Source organism: Callorhinus ursinus, unplaced genomic scaffold (genome assembly GCF_003265705.2).
Source record: "Callorhinus ursinus isolate GAN/ISIS: 27379988/994484 unplaced genomic scaffold, GSC_fseal_2.0 scaffold13, whole genome shotgun sequence".
NCBI classification, from domain to species: Eukaryota; Metazoa; Chordata; class Mammalia; order Carnivora; family Otariidae; genus Callorhinus; species Callorhinus ursinus.
The window spans coordinates 3,147,833-3,164,099 of record NW_027397075.1 but is presented as its reverse complement, the minus strand read 5'-3'; the positions used below and the strand labels follow the sequence as shown (position 1 = coordinate 3,164,099).

At 51.4% G+C, this 16,267-nt stretch overlaps 1 protein-coding gene across 3 annotated transcripts in view; it reads right to left on the bottom strand.

The window, feature by feature from the left end:
* ABCC6 (ATP binding cassette subfamily C member 6) overlaps positions 1-16,267 on the bottom strand; it is a 46,451-nt gene that overhangs the window by 28,734 nt on the left and 1,450 nt on the right. Inside the window, exons 3-10 of one of the 3 annotated variants that reach the window (XM_073899455.1) lie at positions 14,499-14,624; positions 14,237-14,365; positions 11,944-12,069; positions 10,723-10,784; positions 7,977-8,108; positions 5,023-5,061; positions 3,710-3,913; positions 2,088-2,265 (exon numbers count right to left, since the gene is read on the bottom strand). In XM_073899455.1, coding sequence (XP_073755556.1) covers positions 2,088-2,265; positions 3,710-3,913; positions 5,023-5,061; positions 7,977-8,108; positions 10,723-10,784; positions 11,944-12,069; positions 14,237-14,365; positions 14,499-14,624 — 996 coding nt within the window. Of the gene's footprint in view, positions 1-2,087; positions 2,266-3,709; positions 3,914-4,312; positions 4,472-5,022; positions 5,062-7,976; positions 8,109-10,722; positions 10,785-11,943; positions 12,070-14,236; positions 14,366-14,498; positions 14,625-16,267 lie in introns of those variants that run through there. The other 2 variants (XM_025855611.2, XM_073899456.1) reach the window with 2 other exon arrangements.

Here is a 16,267-nt window from a genome sequence, read left to right as displayed (position 1 = left end):
TATTTGCAATCCTCTCTGCTGAGTGTGTGAGGGAAGAAGTAAGGGGGTGAAGGAGTGAGCCCGAATGAATGAGTAGAAAATCTCCAGAAAAAAGAAAAAAATCTTCAGGGGCGCCTGGGTGGTTCAGTCGGTTAAGCGTCTGCCTTCGGCTCAGGTCATGATCCCGGGGTCCTGGGATCGAGCCCCGCATCCGGCTCCCTGCTCGGTGGGGAGCCTGCTTCTCCCTCTCCCTCTGCCTGCCGCTCCCCCTGCTTGTGCGCTCTCTTTTTCTCTCTGTCAAATAAATAAATAAAACCTTAAAAAAAACCCTTCAAATCTTTATTGAGTACCTAACAGTGGACCTCATCGTGAACTGAGTACTAAGAATATAGCTGTGAACAACAGAGGCAGGTGGCTTGTTCTCCCAGGAGCAGAGTTTGAGTTGGGAAGGAAAATTAAATAAAGACTTACATAGTTCATTCTTCTTCTCTCTTTTTTTTAAAGATTTATTTATTTATTTGAGAGAGAGAGAGAGAGAGAGAGCGAGCGCGCGCGCGCACGTGCTTGCGCATGAGCGGGAGAGGGGCAGAGGGAGAACCAGACTCCCCATTGAGCAGGGAGCGACCCGGGACTTGATCCCAAGACCCTGAGATCATGACCTGAGCCAAAATCAGGAGTTGGACGCTTAACCGACTGAGCCACCAAGGTGCCCCATACCTCATTCTTTAATGACAATTACGAGGAGTGTTAGGAAGAAATGTTTTAAAATATTATTCAGTAATATTATTCAATTATTTTATTATTATTATTATTACCATTATTATTATTACCTATTAGCAAGGTAGACTATGGGCCAGGGCCTTTATTGTGATTTTCACAGGAAGGAAGGGCCAAGCAGGGGAAGCAGGATTGGCTCGTCTGAATAATCTCTGTGGGCTCTGGGACCCAGGACCTGTCCCTCGTGGTCTCGTACCTGGCCCTTGGGTGAAGACGGCAGGTGTGTGGTGGCCCAGAGTGTTGAGAGCATCATCAAGGGGGCGACTGGGAGTGTAAGTTCAGGATTGGTTGGTTGGCACGTGAAAAGCATGCGCCCAGTGAGTCATTTACTACCTCTAGGAACTGGCTAGGCCTGGGCCGGGGGACAGTCCCTCCAAGGTTGCCAACGCCCCTGATAGCAAAGCATTGGATGTAGAAAATAAGGTTAATGCGGTTAAGGCGGAGGCAGCCCGGCAGGAAGAGCCGGGGTCTGACCTCTCCAGAGATGAGGAAGGCCTCCCTAAGCTTGAGCTCGGGTGCCCTTGGTGGGGAGATGTGGGTCTGAAACCCAGCAGGCAGGCCGTCTGGGGATCTGCCCATGCAGCCCTCTAGGAGCTGTTCCCTCGGCTCCGCTTCTCCCCCAGGGAACAGCGCAGGTGTGAGAGGAGACTCATGGGGACTGAGGCGCCCTGGCTCCGGTGCTCCAGACCCCACAGGAGCCAAAATCTCTTATAGCGGATTGTCTTGTGGGCTTCACTTCCAGGGCTCCCGAGGGGATAAGAGTCACTGCACCAAGAGAAGCCCAAAGCTATGGCTCCCCACCAGGTATTCGTACTCCACTGACATAAGTTTCAGCCCTAATGAGTTTACCAATAGGTCGGGAGTCATTTTTACCATAAGCAGTGTTGCCTAGTAACACAGCTGACAGCCCACCTCTCTCTGGTTTCTGCACAGCCCCAAGATTAGCCCCTTCTCCTCATGGGGGGACGAGGGGAAGGTAGGTACATGAAAAGAAATGGAAAGTGTGTCCAGGTAGTAGGAACAGCAAGTGCAAAGGCCCTGAGGTGGGAGGTTGCCTGGTATGTTTGTGGCTGGAGTAGGTTGAGCAAGAGAGAAGGTGTGTGATGTGAAAAAGCTGGAGAGGTCCCAGGGTCAGGTCACTCAAGGTCTTAGGGAAATAACCAAGGAGGTGAGAGTGTAGTGAGAGCGACTAGGAATGAGTAAAGTAACGAATGAGTGCATTTTCAGACACAGATGATATGACATGACTCTTCTTGGCTAGAATGTTTATATATAAATTGGGACAAGATTGGGGGGATGGGGAAGACCCACCCCTCTCCCCTAAGGCTCACCTTTCTGTACACCAGGCCTGTGATGGCCGTTCGCAGCCTCATCTGCAGCACCTTGACCCTGTACATGAAGTGCTGCTCCGCCAGCGATTGCAGGGAGGCAGACAGGAACATCAGCACCGCGAGGAGATACCCCTTCCAGGCCGGGGTCGTGGGATTGCCCATAAATTCTAGAAAAAGGCTTTTGAGAGAGGGAGGGTACAAGTGGTGAGAGAAAGCACGCGTGCCTGTCGCCTTTGCCTGAGCCTGGCAAGGTGTGGAGGCTCAGACGGCGTGGTAGATAGCTTTGCCAAAACGGCTGCAATGGTTTCTCCCACCCTCTGCACGCACTCATTTTCAACCTGATTGCTGTTCCTTCGACCAAGGGGTGGGCGTTTTATCTCCACCTGTCATGGGCTGAATTGTGTCCCCACAAGATACCTGTGCTAAGTCCTAATCCCTGGTACTTTAGAATGCACCTGTATTTGGAGCCCGGGCCTTTCAGGTAGGGATTTAGTTAAAATAAGGCTGTTAGGGTGGGACCCTAGTCCAAACTAACTGGTGTCGTTCTAAGAGCAAATGTGCACACACAAGGAGATACAGAGGGCATGCACGCACAAAGGAAAAACCACGTGAGGACACAGCAAACTGAGAGAGAGGCCTCGGATATAATCAGTCTTGATATTGGACTTCCAGCCTCCTGAACTCTGAGAGGATAAATGTGTATTTTCTAAGCCGCCCAGCCCATAATCCTTTGTTATGGCGGCCGCAGCAAACAAATATGCCATTCCCTGAATCTGGGCTGGTCGTACAACCAGCTTCAGCCCAGAAAACCCAGTGGAGGCGAGACGGTGTCAGCTCCAAGCCTGAGGCGTCAAGAGAAAATGCAGCTCTTGGTCCTAGTCTTCGAGCCCTGCCAAAGGGCCCTGCAAAGAACAGCTGGAGCAGAGCATATGGAGCGTGAAAGAGGATGTGGGGCAGAGCCAAGCTGTCCCAGCTGAGACCATCTGAGACCAGCCAGTCCCCAGCCAGCCTCCCAGCTGACCACACTGGCACATGAGTGAACCCGACTGAGGAACGAAGAACGGCCCAGGGGAGCCCAGCCCAAATTGCTGGCCCACGTTATCACGAGCACGAGACGTGGTTGTAAAACGCAGGGCGCCTGGGTGGCTCAGTTGGTTGAGCGACCGCCTTCGGCTCAGGTCATGATCCCGGAGTCCCGGGATCGAGTCCCGCATCGGGCTCCCTGCTCAGCGGGGAGTCTGCTTCTCCCCCTGACCCTCCCCGCTCTCATGCTCTCTCTCTATCTCATTCTCTCTCTCTCAAATAAATAAAATCTGAAAAAAAATAATAAAAATAAAAAATAAAATAAAACGCTTTGGGGCTGTTTTATTACACAGCAAACACTAACTGATACAGTCAGGTTAGAGTTCATTCATTTTCTCTCCCTGAGGTTTGTCACTTTCTTATTTTTTTTTTCCCTTCCTCAGTAGCCTTTTCACCCATGCTCCAGGGCCCTGAGCTCTGGAGGACTAGGCAGAGGCAGAAGGAGAGATGATGCCCCCCCCACCCACTCCCAGCTCTGGAAGGACACCACTAAGGAAGGGACCACCAGCGTCAGCAGAGCCCCCAAGGCCTGGACCCACCTGAGGAGCTTGGGGACAGAGAACCTGAAGACATCACAGATGATAATGCTGAAGGTCGCCAGGAGGAAGGTGGAGCGGGACATCTGCCAGATGGCTCTCAGCAGCGGGCCCCTCTGGCTCCCTTCTTGCTTCAGCAAGGGCTCCATCTCTGGGGTCTCTACACCACAGCTTCCTTTCCTTTTAGCTGCTCTCGCCTTGGTGTACCTTCAGGGACAGGAGAAATTGGCTCTGGGTCATTGCAACAGACTGAAGGTTTGCATTCCCAGCGCCCCACCCCAACTCATCTGTGGGAACCTTACCCCCAGTGTTCTGGTATTTGGAGGTGGGGCCTTGGGGAGGTGATTAGGTCACAAGGATGGAGCCCTCATGGATGGGATTAGTGCCCTGATAAAACAGGCCCCAGGCAGCGCCTTCCTCCTTCTGCCAAGTGAGGGCAGAGCGTGGACACAGCCGTCTAGGAAGCAGGCCCCCACCAGACACCACATCGGTGGTATTTTAAATATTCTTACAGGTGGCAGCTGAGCGTCCAGCAAGACCAGGCATTACAGGACCGTCCTCCTGGCAAGGGGGAGAGTGGGTGTGGATCCAGCTTTGCTCCCTCACCTGTTCTTCTCCGTCCCCCAGAGGACTCCTTTGTGAAACAACTGGGCAGGGGAGAGGCCAGGCAGGTGGGCAGCCCTAAGGCGCTACGGCTGGTGATGGGAATGCACATGCACTGAGCACCTCCTGTGTGCCAGGCACGCCTTAGTCCTCCGAAGAAGCTGACAGGCGAGGTGTTATGCCCATTTCACAGATGAGGAGATAAAGGTTTAGAAGGAACTAGTCCAAGGGCCCGCAGCGGGGAAGCCGAAGCACTGGGATTTGATCCCCGCTCGGGGCCTCCAGAGCCCAGGCACCTTGCAAGCAGTTGAGGAAGCTGCCCCTTTTCCCTCCCACAACTGGCTAGCCCAGAGGTGGTTTAGAGCTGGTCTAGAACCAGTTTAGAATCACAGCTGATGTCTGTGGCCCTGGTGTTCTCGGTCTGGATGAAACCACAGGTGGAAGCTGGGGAAAGGTTCGGTGAGGGGAGGGGGGTTGGTGGTGGTGGTGGAGACCCAGCAGGGCAGGTCCTCAGCTGCTGAGAGCCCAGGGGCAGACGACTGTCCTCTTTGGGCTTCTGTGTCCTCATGCATGAAAGGACAGGGCTGGTACCACTCTCTGGGCTCCTTCCAGCACCCACAACCTCCGGGGTTAGCAGTAATTTCAGTGCCTGTTTACAGAGCTGGGACCGGGGATCAGCGCTTTACCTGCACCAGCTTATCGATTTTTCTTACCCTCCCTGCCTGGTGGCTGTCATGGGCTCCCCGTTGTACCTAGGAGGACACAGAGGCTCTGAGAGCGGGTGGCAACTGCCTGAGGTCACACATCGAGGAGCAAGCAGGGATTTGAGCCCAGATCTCAATTCATGGAGCACAGAGCACCTCTTTGACCACGGCCCAGCTTCTTGTTTGGTTGGCGTCTCTGGAGGGCATGGCCTGCCGCCCACAAACATTTTGGTATTTGGGTCTCAAATGCCAAAAAGATGTCCCCTTCTTGTCACCTGGCCACCTCTCCCCATTGGCCCGTTTAGTTCATTGCCTTCAAAGCCACGCTCACCCTCTCCAACCCTCATCTTTATGTATTTGTCTTGGGTAGACTTCGCTTGTATTTTCCCCACATTCAGCTCCTGAATGCAGTAGGCGCTCAATAAATACTTGCCAAATGACTGGGAAAAAAACAGTTGTGTGACGGGTGCCAAGGGCCTAACAGGCGTGCCCGGTGCATAAAGCTGTAAAGATGTGTGGAAGGAAGGAAGGAAGGCAACCTGGTCTGGTGGACAGCCAGGAGCCTGAGATTCAAATGCCTGCTCTGTCCCCTCGCTCCTGAGCCTCAGTGTTTCCATCTGTAAAATGGGGTGGGCCAGGAGATGACTATGAAGGTCTCTTTCCAGCGGGTTTTTTTCGCGCCATTCTGCTCTGGCTGCTCCCCCCAGAATTCTGAATCACTGTGTTCAACCTGCAGGCTCTGTTGCCGGCTTCCTCCTTCCCAGCGGGTCTCACGTTCCATCGTGGGGAGGTCTCTAGATTGGCGTCTGGTCTTTGGTCTCTGGACCGAAGGCCTTTTAGTGCAGGGCTTGCACAAGACCACAGGGAGAGGCAGGGGATGTGAGTGAGCGGCCAGGGTCCAAGTTGGGGGAACAAAAGGGCGGGGTGCGGACTGTGGCAAAGCAAAGAGCGTGTGCCCTGTCCACTGGGGCAGCTGTTACCCAGATCCACTCCCTTGTTTCCATTTAGGGATGTGACTTGGCACTGCCAGTCTCCTTTATTTTTTCATTTTTTTAAAGATTTATTTATTTATTTTAGAGAGCGAGTGCAAGCGGAGGAGGGGCAGAGGGAGAGGAGAGGGAGAATCTCAAGCAGACTCCCCGCTGAGCACAGAGCCCAACGCGGGGCTCGATCTCACCACCCTGAGATCATGACCTGAGCCGAAATCAAGATTCGGATGCTTAACTGACTGCGCCATCCAGGCATCCCCTGCCAGCCTGCCTTAAAAGAGACCAGAATTCCAGATTTTTACATGAAGTCTCCAATGTTTTAAATGTTGGCACCTTAAAAAAAAAAAAAAGTCCCAAAAAACAACAGTAAACACCACGTGGACCAAACATACCTCTGTGAACCTCATCTGGTCGGCAAGTGGCTTGTTCCTGACTTGTCAGGATGACGTCCTCTCCCTTCCCCCCAGAATTGCAAAATACTTTGGAAATAAAACCAAAGTTCTCTCCATGTGTAATCAGTCAGCTCCGAAAATAACTGAGCTGGATCTCAGTCTGGCCATGCCTTCCTCCTTTCTTTCTGTCAACTGCTACGGATTCTTAAACTGTTGTGAAGAATGTTTCTGCCCCAAGTTCTCATGCCCCAAGGGGAGGTGACAGCTGGGAGAGAGTGTGCAGGACCTTGAGGGTCCTTTTGAGTGAATTCTGCCACTTAAAAATCTTGTATGAGTGGAGGGGCAGGACAGCAAGATATGCCTGGAGAATGAGTTGCTGTTTTGATGTGCTCATGTCATTTACCCCTTTTGCACAATCACCCTACTGTGGCCCTGAAGGGACCGCCAAGTATGGGGGCCTGACCCTGGCTATGGTATTGGTCCCTGATTGGCACACGACTGGAGCCAGCCAATCAGGGGCCTTCCCTAGCATTTTCTATATGGATGCTAGGAGAGACGCTCATTTTGCAGGGGTTGCTACACCAGCAGGATATGAGACGGGCCATGGCCCAGACATCAGCTGAGCTGAGAGATGGAGAGAAAGAATTTGAACATTATGCAAGTTCCTGGATCCAGCCACACCTGAAGCTAGACTACCTTCTCAACTATGTGAGCCAATAGACATCTCTCTCTCCCTTTTTCTAATTTGTAGGATTCAGCTATCTACCACAACCACCCAAAATCCTAGAGTATACAGGAGAGCCCCGTGACTCTTCCCACAGAGCTAAGTCACTTTTGTCTGTCCCCTGAAACACCAAGGTCACGTGATTTGTCCAAGGCCATCAACTACGCAATGGCAAGACTGCATTTGACCCACGTTTAATGAATCCTATGTTGACCGCTCTTTTCTGTAGGCCAGAGGTTCCCAGACTGGGTTCCTCAGAGTCAGAGGGGACCACAGAAGTTTCCAGAGATGTCACAGAGGGCAGGAGTGAGGCAGAGTGCACAGGACTAGAAAGAGCTTGAAATCCTTTGGATAACGGATACTGTTTGAGCTTTTACCATTTTTGAGGTATTCACTCAATTCTTTTCCAAGATCATTTTTTTTTTCCCCTCCCGCATGAGCTATGAGCCAGGGCCTAATGGCATGCCCATTGAACGGATGAGAAAACCGAGGACCAGGAAACCAATCCCTCAGGCTAAGTAGTAAGTCGCTGCATGCATGTTATGGACCACCACCCAACCCTCCTCTCCCCACTCCCCACCACCCCCGCCCCCCGCCTGTTTCCTGCCTGCCATCCCTCCATTCAGGCTTCCTTCTGGGGGCCCCGAGGAGCACCCGCTGTGTCCTTCGAGAGCCTGCAAAGCTCTCTGGGAGGAAACGTCCCTTGACCCTAGTCAGTTATTGCTTAGTGGGATGGGCTGTCAGGTAGGGGACTATGGCACTGGAGCCCAGAGTAGGGTCGGGGGTTGTATTTGGGGCCAGATGATGAACTTTGCTGACCAGTCATGGGGCCCGCGCTCTCCTTTTTCACGCACTCACCGCTGGGCCGCACGGCAGTTCCTTTTCCATTCCCTTTCGAACTGGGAAACAAGTTCTTCTGAGGAGTGTTCTCTGCTAAGCGACCAGAGGTCTTCTGGCCCCAGTGGCCTCCTGTAGCCCCTCCAGACCAGCCTGTGAAAGGTCAGCAGGGCAAGCTCCCGAGGCCATTCCCCCTGCAAGGTCCTGACCTGGTGGCCGTGTGACCCTGAGTAAGTCACTTTACCCCTCTGCACCTCTGCTGGCCCCTCAGGAAAATGAAAGCAATTAACCTAACCCCACCTAACATTTGTGGGGCACTTCCCAGTTTACAAAGACCATCTCATTAAATCTCACGTGATAACTACCGACCCATTTCACAGATGAGGGAAAAAAAAAAGGCCCAGAGAGATTAAGTGACTTAAACAAGGGACGACCTGCATGGCAAGGGAAGTAAACCTCCCTAGGTGTCAGAAGTCCGGAGCTGGACACCTGAATTCTACCCTCAGCTTTCCCCGTTATAAACTCCTTCCCTGAGCTTTGCTCTATAATGCTTGCTGCAATTATGATTTACTTTTTTGGTCTGATTATTTATTGAGTGTCTTTCTCCATTACCGTTGAATGGTAAGCTCCAAGGAGACCAAGAGTATTTACCTTTATTCTCCTCTGTATTCTCGCTTCCTGACACAGGGCAAAAGGTTTGTCAAGTGAAGCCACTTACCAGGTCTGTGACCTTGGGCAAGTCACTTCCCATCATTAGACCTCAGTTTTCTCCCTTGAAAAATGAGAGTTTCCCCACATTTGAGACGAGTACGTGAGATGATTGGAGGTGGCACAGTGACGGAGGAGGTCATGGAGGGCACGTGACCTCTGGTTGTCCCGTTGGAATGGATGTTCTGCCCACTCTGCCATTGTAAGGAAGCAGCCTTGAGAGAGCAAGGTGTTGTCGAGACCAGCTGGACGGGAGATGGGACTGAACCCTGTTGAGCCCTCCGCATAAACTACGATTCTGGCGGGGAGGGTGCAGAGATCTCCTCGTCTTGTGGCCGCCCAGGACAAGTCTCATAAGTTCCCTTGTTTATTACAGCTGCCACCTGCCAATAGGAATGGCCTTTCTCTTTCTTCAGTCTCTCCTTGCCCTCCAGGTATGGGGGCCAGTTCGCGAACCAACACACATAGACAAGAAATTAATTACTATAGACTTCTGTAGCGGGAGTGTTGCTTCTCAGGTCTCTGTGATCTTTCTGATAATACCAAGGAAAAGGTCTTGTTTGGTGCTGGTCCTTAGTTCCCCGTCTAAGACTTTCCAAGTTCCTTTTTCTTTCTTTTTTTTTTTTTTTTTTTTTTAGAGAGGTGGGGGACAGACCGAGAAGGAGAGAGAATCTTAAGCAGGCTCCATGCCCAGGACAGAGCCCGACGCAGGGCTTGATCTCACGGCCCTGAGATCATGACCTGAAGCAAAGTCAAGAGTCGGACACTTAACCAACTGAGCCACCCAGGCGCCCCTCCCAGTTCCTTTCTTTGTTTAGCTCAGGGCAAACCCAGGCAATCTAGTGCTGATCTAGAAGTTATTAACATGGCTTGGTTTTCACTGGAATTTTGGGGGCCGGAGAGCTACATGGCAAGTGATTTAATAGATTTGTCCAACTTCGCAGTGATAGAAAGTTTCCTTTTAAAAAGGTTTATGAAGGGGCGCCTGGGTGGCTCAGTCGGTCAAGCGTCTGCCTTCGGCTCAGGTCATGGTCCCGGGGTCCTAGGATCGAGTCCCACATCGGGCTCCCTGCTCCGCGGGGAGCCTGCTTCTCCCTCTCCCTCTGCCTGCCACTCTGCCTACTTGTGCTTTCTCTCTGTCAAATAAATAAATAAAATCTTAAAATAAAGTAAAATTAAAAAACCAAAAAAGTTTGTGAAAGTAGAAAAAGTGAGTTCATTTCCAGAAAAATGACCTCAAGTATAAAGAGAGGAAAATAATACCCCGATAAGGCAAAAAGCTTGAAGAATGGTCCATAAATGCCATGTCTGGGAGACAGAGGGCTAGGTCCTCTCTAGAGCTGGTTAGCAAACTTACATGTACTTCCCACCCATTCCTCACCCCCTAGAGCATCCTATTCTTTGTGTATTTACCAACCACTTTGTACAATACTCATTAGGGGCCAGACACTATGCCAAGTGCCTCACAAGACTTATTTCACTTAATCCTCACCACCCTGCACGGTAGATGCTATTATTATCCTCATTTTACAGGCACAGGGACTGAGACGCAGAGAGATTAAGTAGCTTGCCCAGGGTCACACAGCCCAGAAGTGGTGGGGCGAGGATTCAAATCCAGGTGCTACCAAGATCTGACCGCAGTGTGGCCGACGGCTTCTTAGCTGTTGGTGGAATGCATGAAGCCAAGTAATTTGATACGATTTTGTTGAGCACCTGCTGTGTACCAGCAGTAAGCAATTTACATTTAATGAAGGTAGAGTTGTTCCCCTTTCCAGAGGGGCAAACTGAGACTCTGAAGGTTTGCCATATGGGCCGGCTAAGAGCGAGAGCCAGGACTCAAACCCAGACCTCACTCCAGTGGAGGAATGGGAATGGGATGTGGATATCGGGCACACTGAAATCTGCCAGAGAAGCACCAAGGCTGGGAGGAAGAAAGCCTGGCTGACCTCCATAGGCTTGGGGGGAAGCGTCTCGGGGGGAAAGCTGGGATGACAAATAAGGGCAGCAAATGCAGGAGGTGGGGGCACCACTTCAGCCCCTTTCCTGCTACTTCACTTACCCAGAAATCCACCAGAACATGACCCTGGAGGGGAAGGAAGCTTCAGCCTCTGGACATGGGTTCTGTAAAGACGAGAGTCGGGGTGGAGAGAGGACTCGATCTCATGTTCCATGGCCAACGTAAGGCAAAGGAACCAAGGTCAGGAAGACAGGATGAACGGACCACGAGCTCGGTACTGAGAGTGCTCATTGACATGCCCCGCCTACTTGTCGGAGGTGGACACCAGTGGGCTTGGTGCTTCCTAGCAGGCAAGGCGAAAAGGGACAATGCCACAAGGCTGCCACCATCCCCAAGAACTGTTTCCCAGAGGAACAGCTGTTATTAATACTGAGACCAAAAAGTTCTCAAAGCAGGAGCATGCATGACACAGACACTAACATCCTTGACAATATGCCTCAGGGAATACAGCGAGAAGATGCAGAGGGATCCGTCCTGGGATCTTCCAGAAAATTCCCATGCGCCTACACCCTTCACCAATAGGGCACAAGACTGCCTATGTCACCATATCCTACCATTATGGCTCATTATCAATTTTCGATTTTTTTCTTCCATTCTCCTAGAACAAAAAAAGCTCTACCAGAGTTTTCACTTGATTACTCACATAGCTGAGCTTTTTTTTCTTTTTTGAAGTGATCCCTCCCTCAGAGGATTCTTTCCTGATTTCACAGGCTAGCTCAGGGCTCCCTGTTGTCAACTTTCCGTGGGCCATGAATTCCTCCTGCAGGGCCCCAGTTGTAATTTCGCACGTGTTTGTAGAATTCATGTGGTTAACGTCTGGTTCCTGGACTTGGCTGTTAGCCGCATGGGGACGGGGACTGCATCTGCTTGTTCACGCTAGGTCCTCAGCGCCTAGTTGGGGCACAGAGCATGGGCTGACAGACTGCAGCCCCCTGGCCCAGATCTGGCACACTGCCTGTCTCTGCAAATAAAGTTTTATTGGAACATAGCCAGGCTCGCACCGCAACAGCAGAGTTGAATGTCAGAAAAACCATATGGCCCACAAAGCCTAAAATATCGTCTCTCTTGCCCTGATCAGAAAAAGTGGGCCGATCCATGGCATAGGGTAGATATACAATGCTCATTCCGCTGAATGAAAGACTGAATGAAACATTATGAAAGGCTTGTGCTCTAGCCTAGCTTCCCTTCTGTCCCATGGGGAGACCGAGACCAGAAGTGGAACAGGGACAAGGGAGCCACTGGGTTGGAGGCACGGCAACTTACAGACTGCTGGGGGTCTTCAGGGAAGAAGGGTGGGTGATCGACAAGGCAGGACAGCACAAACTGGGCTGCCACCATTGCCAAGCACAGGTGGGTCGAGAGGTGGTAGAAGGGGTCGCTCTGGAAGCCCTGTGGAAGGGAAAGCAGAAGTCCCATTGAGGCTGGAATGCTGAAGTCCGTAGCCTGAGCAGCAGTCTTCATAGGCATTGTTTCATCAAGTCCCTCCCTACCCTGACCCCAGCTGGAGTTTCCTTGTTCTGTTCACTCACGTGGAGACCGAGGCTCAGAGAAGCGACAGCACCTTGCTCAAGGGCACGCAGAGGACCTGATCCAAACCACGAGCTTTTGCTGTCACGCCACGCCATGATTGCTTTGACGTCCTTTGCCCCTCCAAGTCAGAGCCCCTTAATTTGTTTTCCCATGCCCAGGTATGTGGTTTATGCAGAACTGACTCCATTCCAGGCTGGGCAGGTGACTGAGGTCTGATCAAGGAGAATGTTCCAGTCCCCTGGCTACTGTGATTGCGTTAGGAATGGATGCCGGACCCACACTGGGTGAATGAGAGCTAGAACCATCGGGAGATCCTCCATCCGGTTTGCTACACTGGCGGAACATAGGTCTGGAGCAACTGGTGGCTCTTCTTGCCACCCCATTGGGGAGCGAAGCTAACATGGCAGAGCCAAGAGACAGAGAAATGGAGATCTGGTGTCATCTGGACACCTGGATCAGCTAAGGCCAGGAGATCCCCCATTTATGAGCTAATAAATTCCTTTGGAATTTTTCTGCCTGAAGCTAGTGTGAGTTGAGTTTTTGTGGCTTAAAACAAGAGCCCTAGTTTCAAATTGCAATGCCTCTACTGGATTTCTATACCCTTCTGTTTTTGTTTTTTTGCAGAGAGTAGATAATTTGATATTCCAAGTACATTATGGCCCACTTTCTCTATACTGCTATTTTTACTACTGTTTCTATCGGGTGGGGGAGATGGACCTGGGCTCTGCGCTCCTGGGCTGTGTGACCTCAAGGAAGCCATTCACAATTCTTAGCCTTGGTTTCCTCATAAAACGGGACTGTTAGAATCCACCACAAAGGCCTTCTTGCAAGAACCCAATGAAGCCATGATGTAAAGAGCCTGTCCTGGGGCCTGGTGCGGGGCTGGGACTCCAGAGCATGTGAGGTCACGATATTATTATTTCTGCTCTTTGTCCATCAGCTCTGGGACCCTCGCTTTTCACAAATCAGTGGATGGCCTGTGGAATTTTCCCATCAGTTACAAACTCAGTTACAAAGATTACTTTGTAAAAATCTGTCCCTAAGGACCGAATGGTGTTCCTCTGCCTTTTCCCTTCAGGAGCAGGATGGAGCAACCCTTTAGCTCGAGAAATGATGATCTACAGCCTGTTGCAGTGGGTCTCCCGATCAGATGTCTTGGGTGGGCATGCCGTCTACGCGAGCAGTTTTCAACTGAGGTAAATCTGTCCCCAGGGGATGTTTGGCTATGTCCGTAGACACTCTGGGTTACCATAAGTTGGGGGGGTGTGTGTGTGTGCAGTTGGCATCTAGCAGGCGGAGGCCAGGGATGCTGTTCAACACCGCAAAATGCAAGAATGGGCTCCCGCCACCCATCTCTTTTTGCCCACTGTGTCCTGGGGTTGAGAAACCCTGGACTCTATAAACCTTGAAGGTTCTGGAAGGCGGGTGCAGAGACCTACTTGTCTTGCAGCACCTGGGACAAGCCTCATAAGTCCTCTTGCTTACTAACCCTGCCCCGTACCGTCTGGAGCGCCCTGCCTCTCCCTTCATCTGTCCTTGCCCTCTGTGTACGGGGCCACTTTCAGATTTCACCCGGGAAGCTCCTGCGGTTGTGAACCAGCAATGTCCCTGTGCCCCGGTTGGGGGCGGGGAAGATGTGTGAATAGATGTGCTGTGTGGGAATGTGGGACACGTGGGCCTGAGTCGTGTGGGAGCTTGAAGGCACAGATACACTGGGTGGCGGCAAACGTGGATGGCTGTGTGCAGGTGTGTGTGTCTCAGTCTGTGGTTGTGAGATGCACGAAGGTGGCATACAGGTTTGTGTCGGGGGTGCAGGTAAAGTGTGTGACATGCGCCTGTCTGGCAGTGGGAATCTGTGTCCGAGAAAAATGTATGGGATGATGGGTGCACCTGTGCATCGCTGGAGTTTAAGCAACCGTGGTGTGTGTCTCTGTTTAGACAATAAGTCCTGTGTGGAAAGGGGACGAGGAAGGACAGGACCCAAGGCTTGAAACGGCCACATCGGTCCTCCCGGGCCTCCACTTACCCCTTGCAAGGCCAGCTGGGCGGCACTGGTAGCTGGCAAGGGAAAGCACAACAGCCAGTATCCAAACAGCACCCCGGATGCCCGGACCCCCTTCTTCCTCTCTGTGTGGATCAGGAACACGGCGAAGCTCTGGACAGGAGAGTCAGGATGGGCCCCTTAAGGTGGGGAGGGAGAAAGGGAGCCCCGCTCTGCCCCACACCCTCCACCAGGGCAGAAAAAGCCACAGCCAGAAGCAAGGCCAGCAAGCCTGGGTCATCATTACCATCGTGGTGAGCCACACGGTGGGATGAATGAGGAATTCTGGGGCCTGGGGCATTCCCCGCTGGATTCTCCAAAGAGCCACAGACACGCTGGAGGTGCACAGGATTATGAGGGCGAGCCCAAGCACCTGGGAAACAGGCTTAGATAAGGCTGGTGGGCAAAAAGAAAAGTGATGGCAAACTGGACAGTGACCCCGTGCCCAACTGGACAGTGGCTCTGGATGAGGCACCTGTTAAGGTGCCGGTGTTATAATTTAACTGTGCCAATGTAAAAGATGCTTAAGAAAAAGCAGGAAGGGCTGTTGCAGATGGATCTTGACCTGTAAGTGTCCTATAAATAATGCACCACAGGGGTCTGAGCCAACCCAGTGTTTCCCAAAATGCAGGGGTGCGGTGGGGTGCACCAAGAGTGCACAGGAGAGATGCCTTACGTATGAAGAAGGGGCATGAAGCGACATTTGCTCAGCAGGTGAAAAAGTTCCACTATCTTCGAGTCCCTTTTGAGTCCTCCTATTAAATCAAGGAGAAACTCTCTGCTGGGACCGGTATGTCTCTAGACCCTTCTCTAAGATGCGGTGGTGTCTCTTTTGAACAAGAGAAAGCGACGCGGTGCACGCAGGTGAGAAAGAAGACAGGACCTGGGTGCATTGAAGAAACTATTGTAAGCACCTCAGTTAGTCCAAAGCAGGGCTCAAACTACTACTGGCAGGCTGAGTTTGACACGCTGCCTGTTTTTGTATCACCTGTGAGCTAAGAATGGTTTTGACATGTTTCTTTCTTTCTTTCCTTTTTTTTTTTTTTAAGTAGGCTCCATGCCCATCGTGGAGGCCAACGCAGGGCTTGAACTCACGATCCCGAGATCAAGACCTGAGCTGAGATCAAGAGTCCAGTGCTTAAGCGATGGGGCCACCCAGGTGCCCCTGGTTTTGACACTTTTCAATCATTGAACGAAAGTCAAAAAAAGTACAATGTGTCATGACATGTGAAAAGTATATGAAATTCAAATTTCAGTGACTATCGATAAAATGTTACTTGAAACACAGTCATGTCTGTTTATTCACTGTTGCCTGTGGCCACTTTCCTGCTGCAGAATAGTTGGGGTGGAGACCACATGACCCTCAAAGCCTCAAATATATACTCTCTGGCCCTTTAAGGAAGAGCGTGCAACCACTTGACAGGTGGTCAGCAATAGGAGAAAAATTAACAAGGTGTTATGGGAATAAATGAACCTTGAAGGACATTCTTGTAGAAGTTTGGAGAAGGGGCAGATGAGTAGAAAGGCTCACAGGTGGAAAGCCAGGGTTTCTGTAACACGCGAAAACAAGTACATTACAATTTTAAGCACTGGTTTTTAGAACTGCCAGTGGAGAAGCATGAAAATCAACGTGTGACTGTTAAAAAAACTTAAAAAGTTTATCCCAGCACGATCCTAAAAGCACCCCGTGGATCCCAGGAGTAGACACTGCACACCCTGGGGGAATGCCAGGCGATGGTGTTCATAAACTGGCCCGGAACGTACGAGGGTCCAGATGTGGGTGCCTGCAGACGCGTGGATTTTATTATCCCGAAATCTGTGTGAGGCGGATCTTGTTCCACAGAGTTTTTCCTCTGTAGCCTCTGGAGTGTTGCTCTGTTTGATGAACAGGTTCCCCTTCTTGTCCCCACACTGTGTGTTCCTCGAAAGGAGGAATGTCCACTTCAGGGGTCTCAGCCCGGTTCCAGCCTGCTCCCCCCCACCACCTCCCAACCCTTGTCTGCTTAGAGGCTGGCT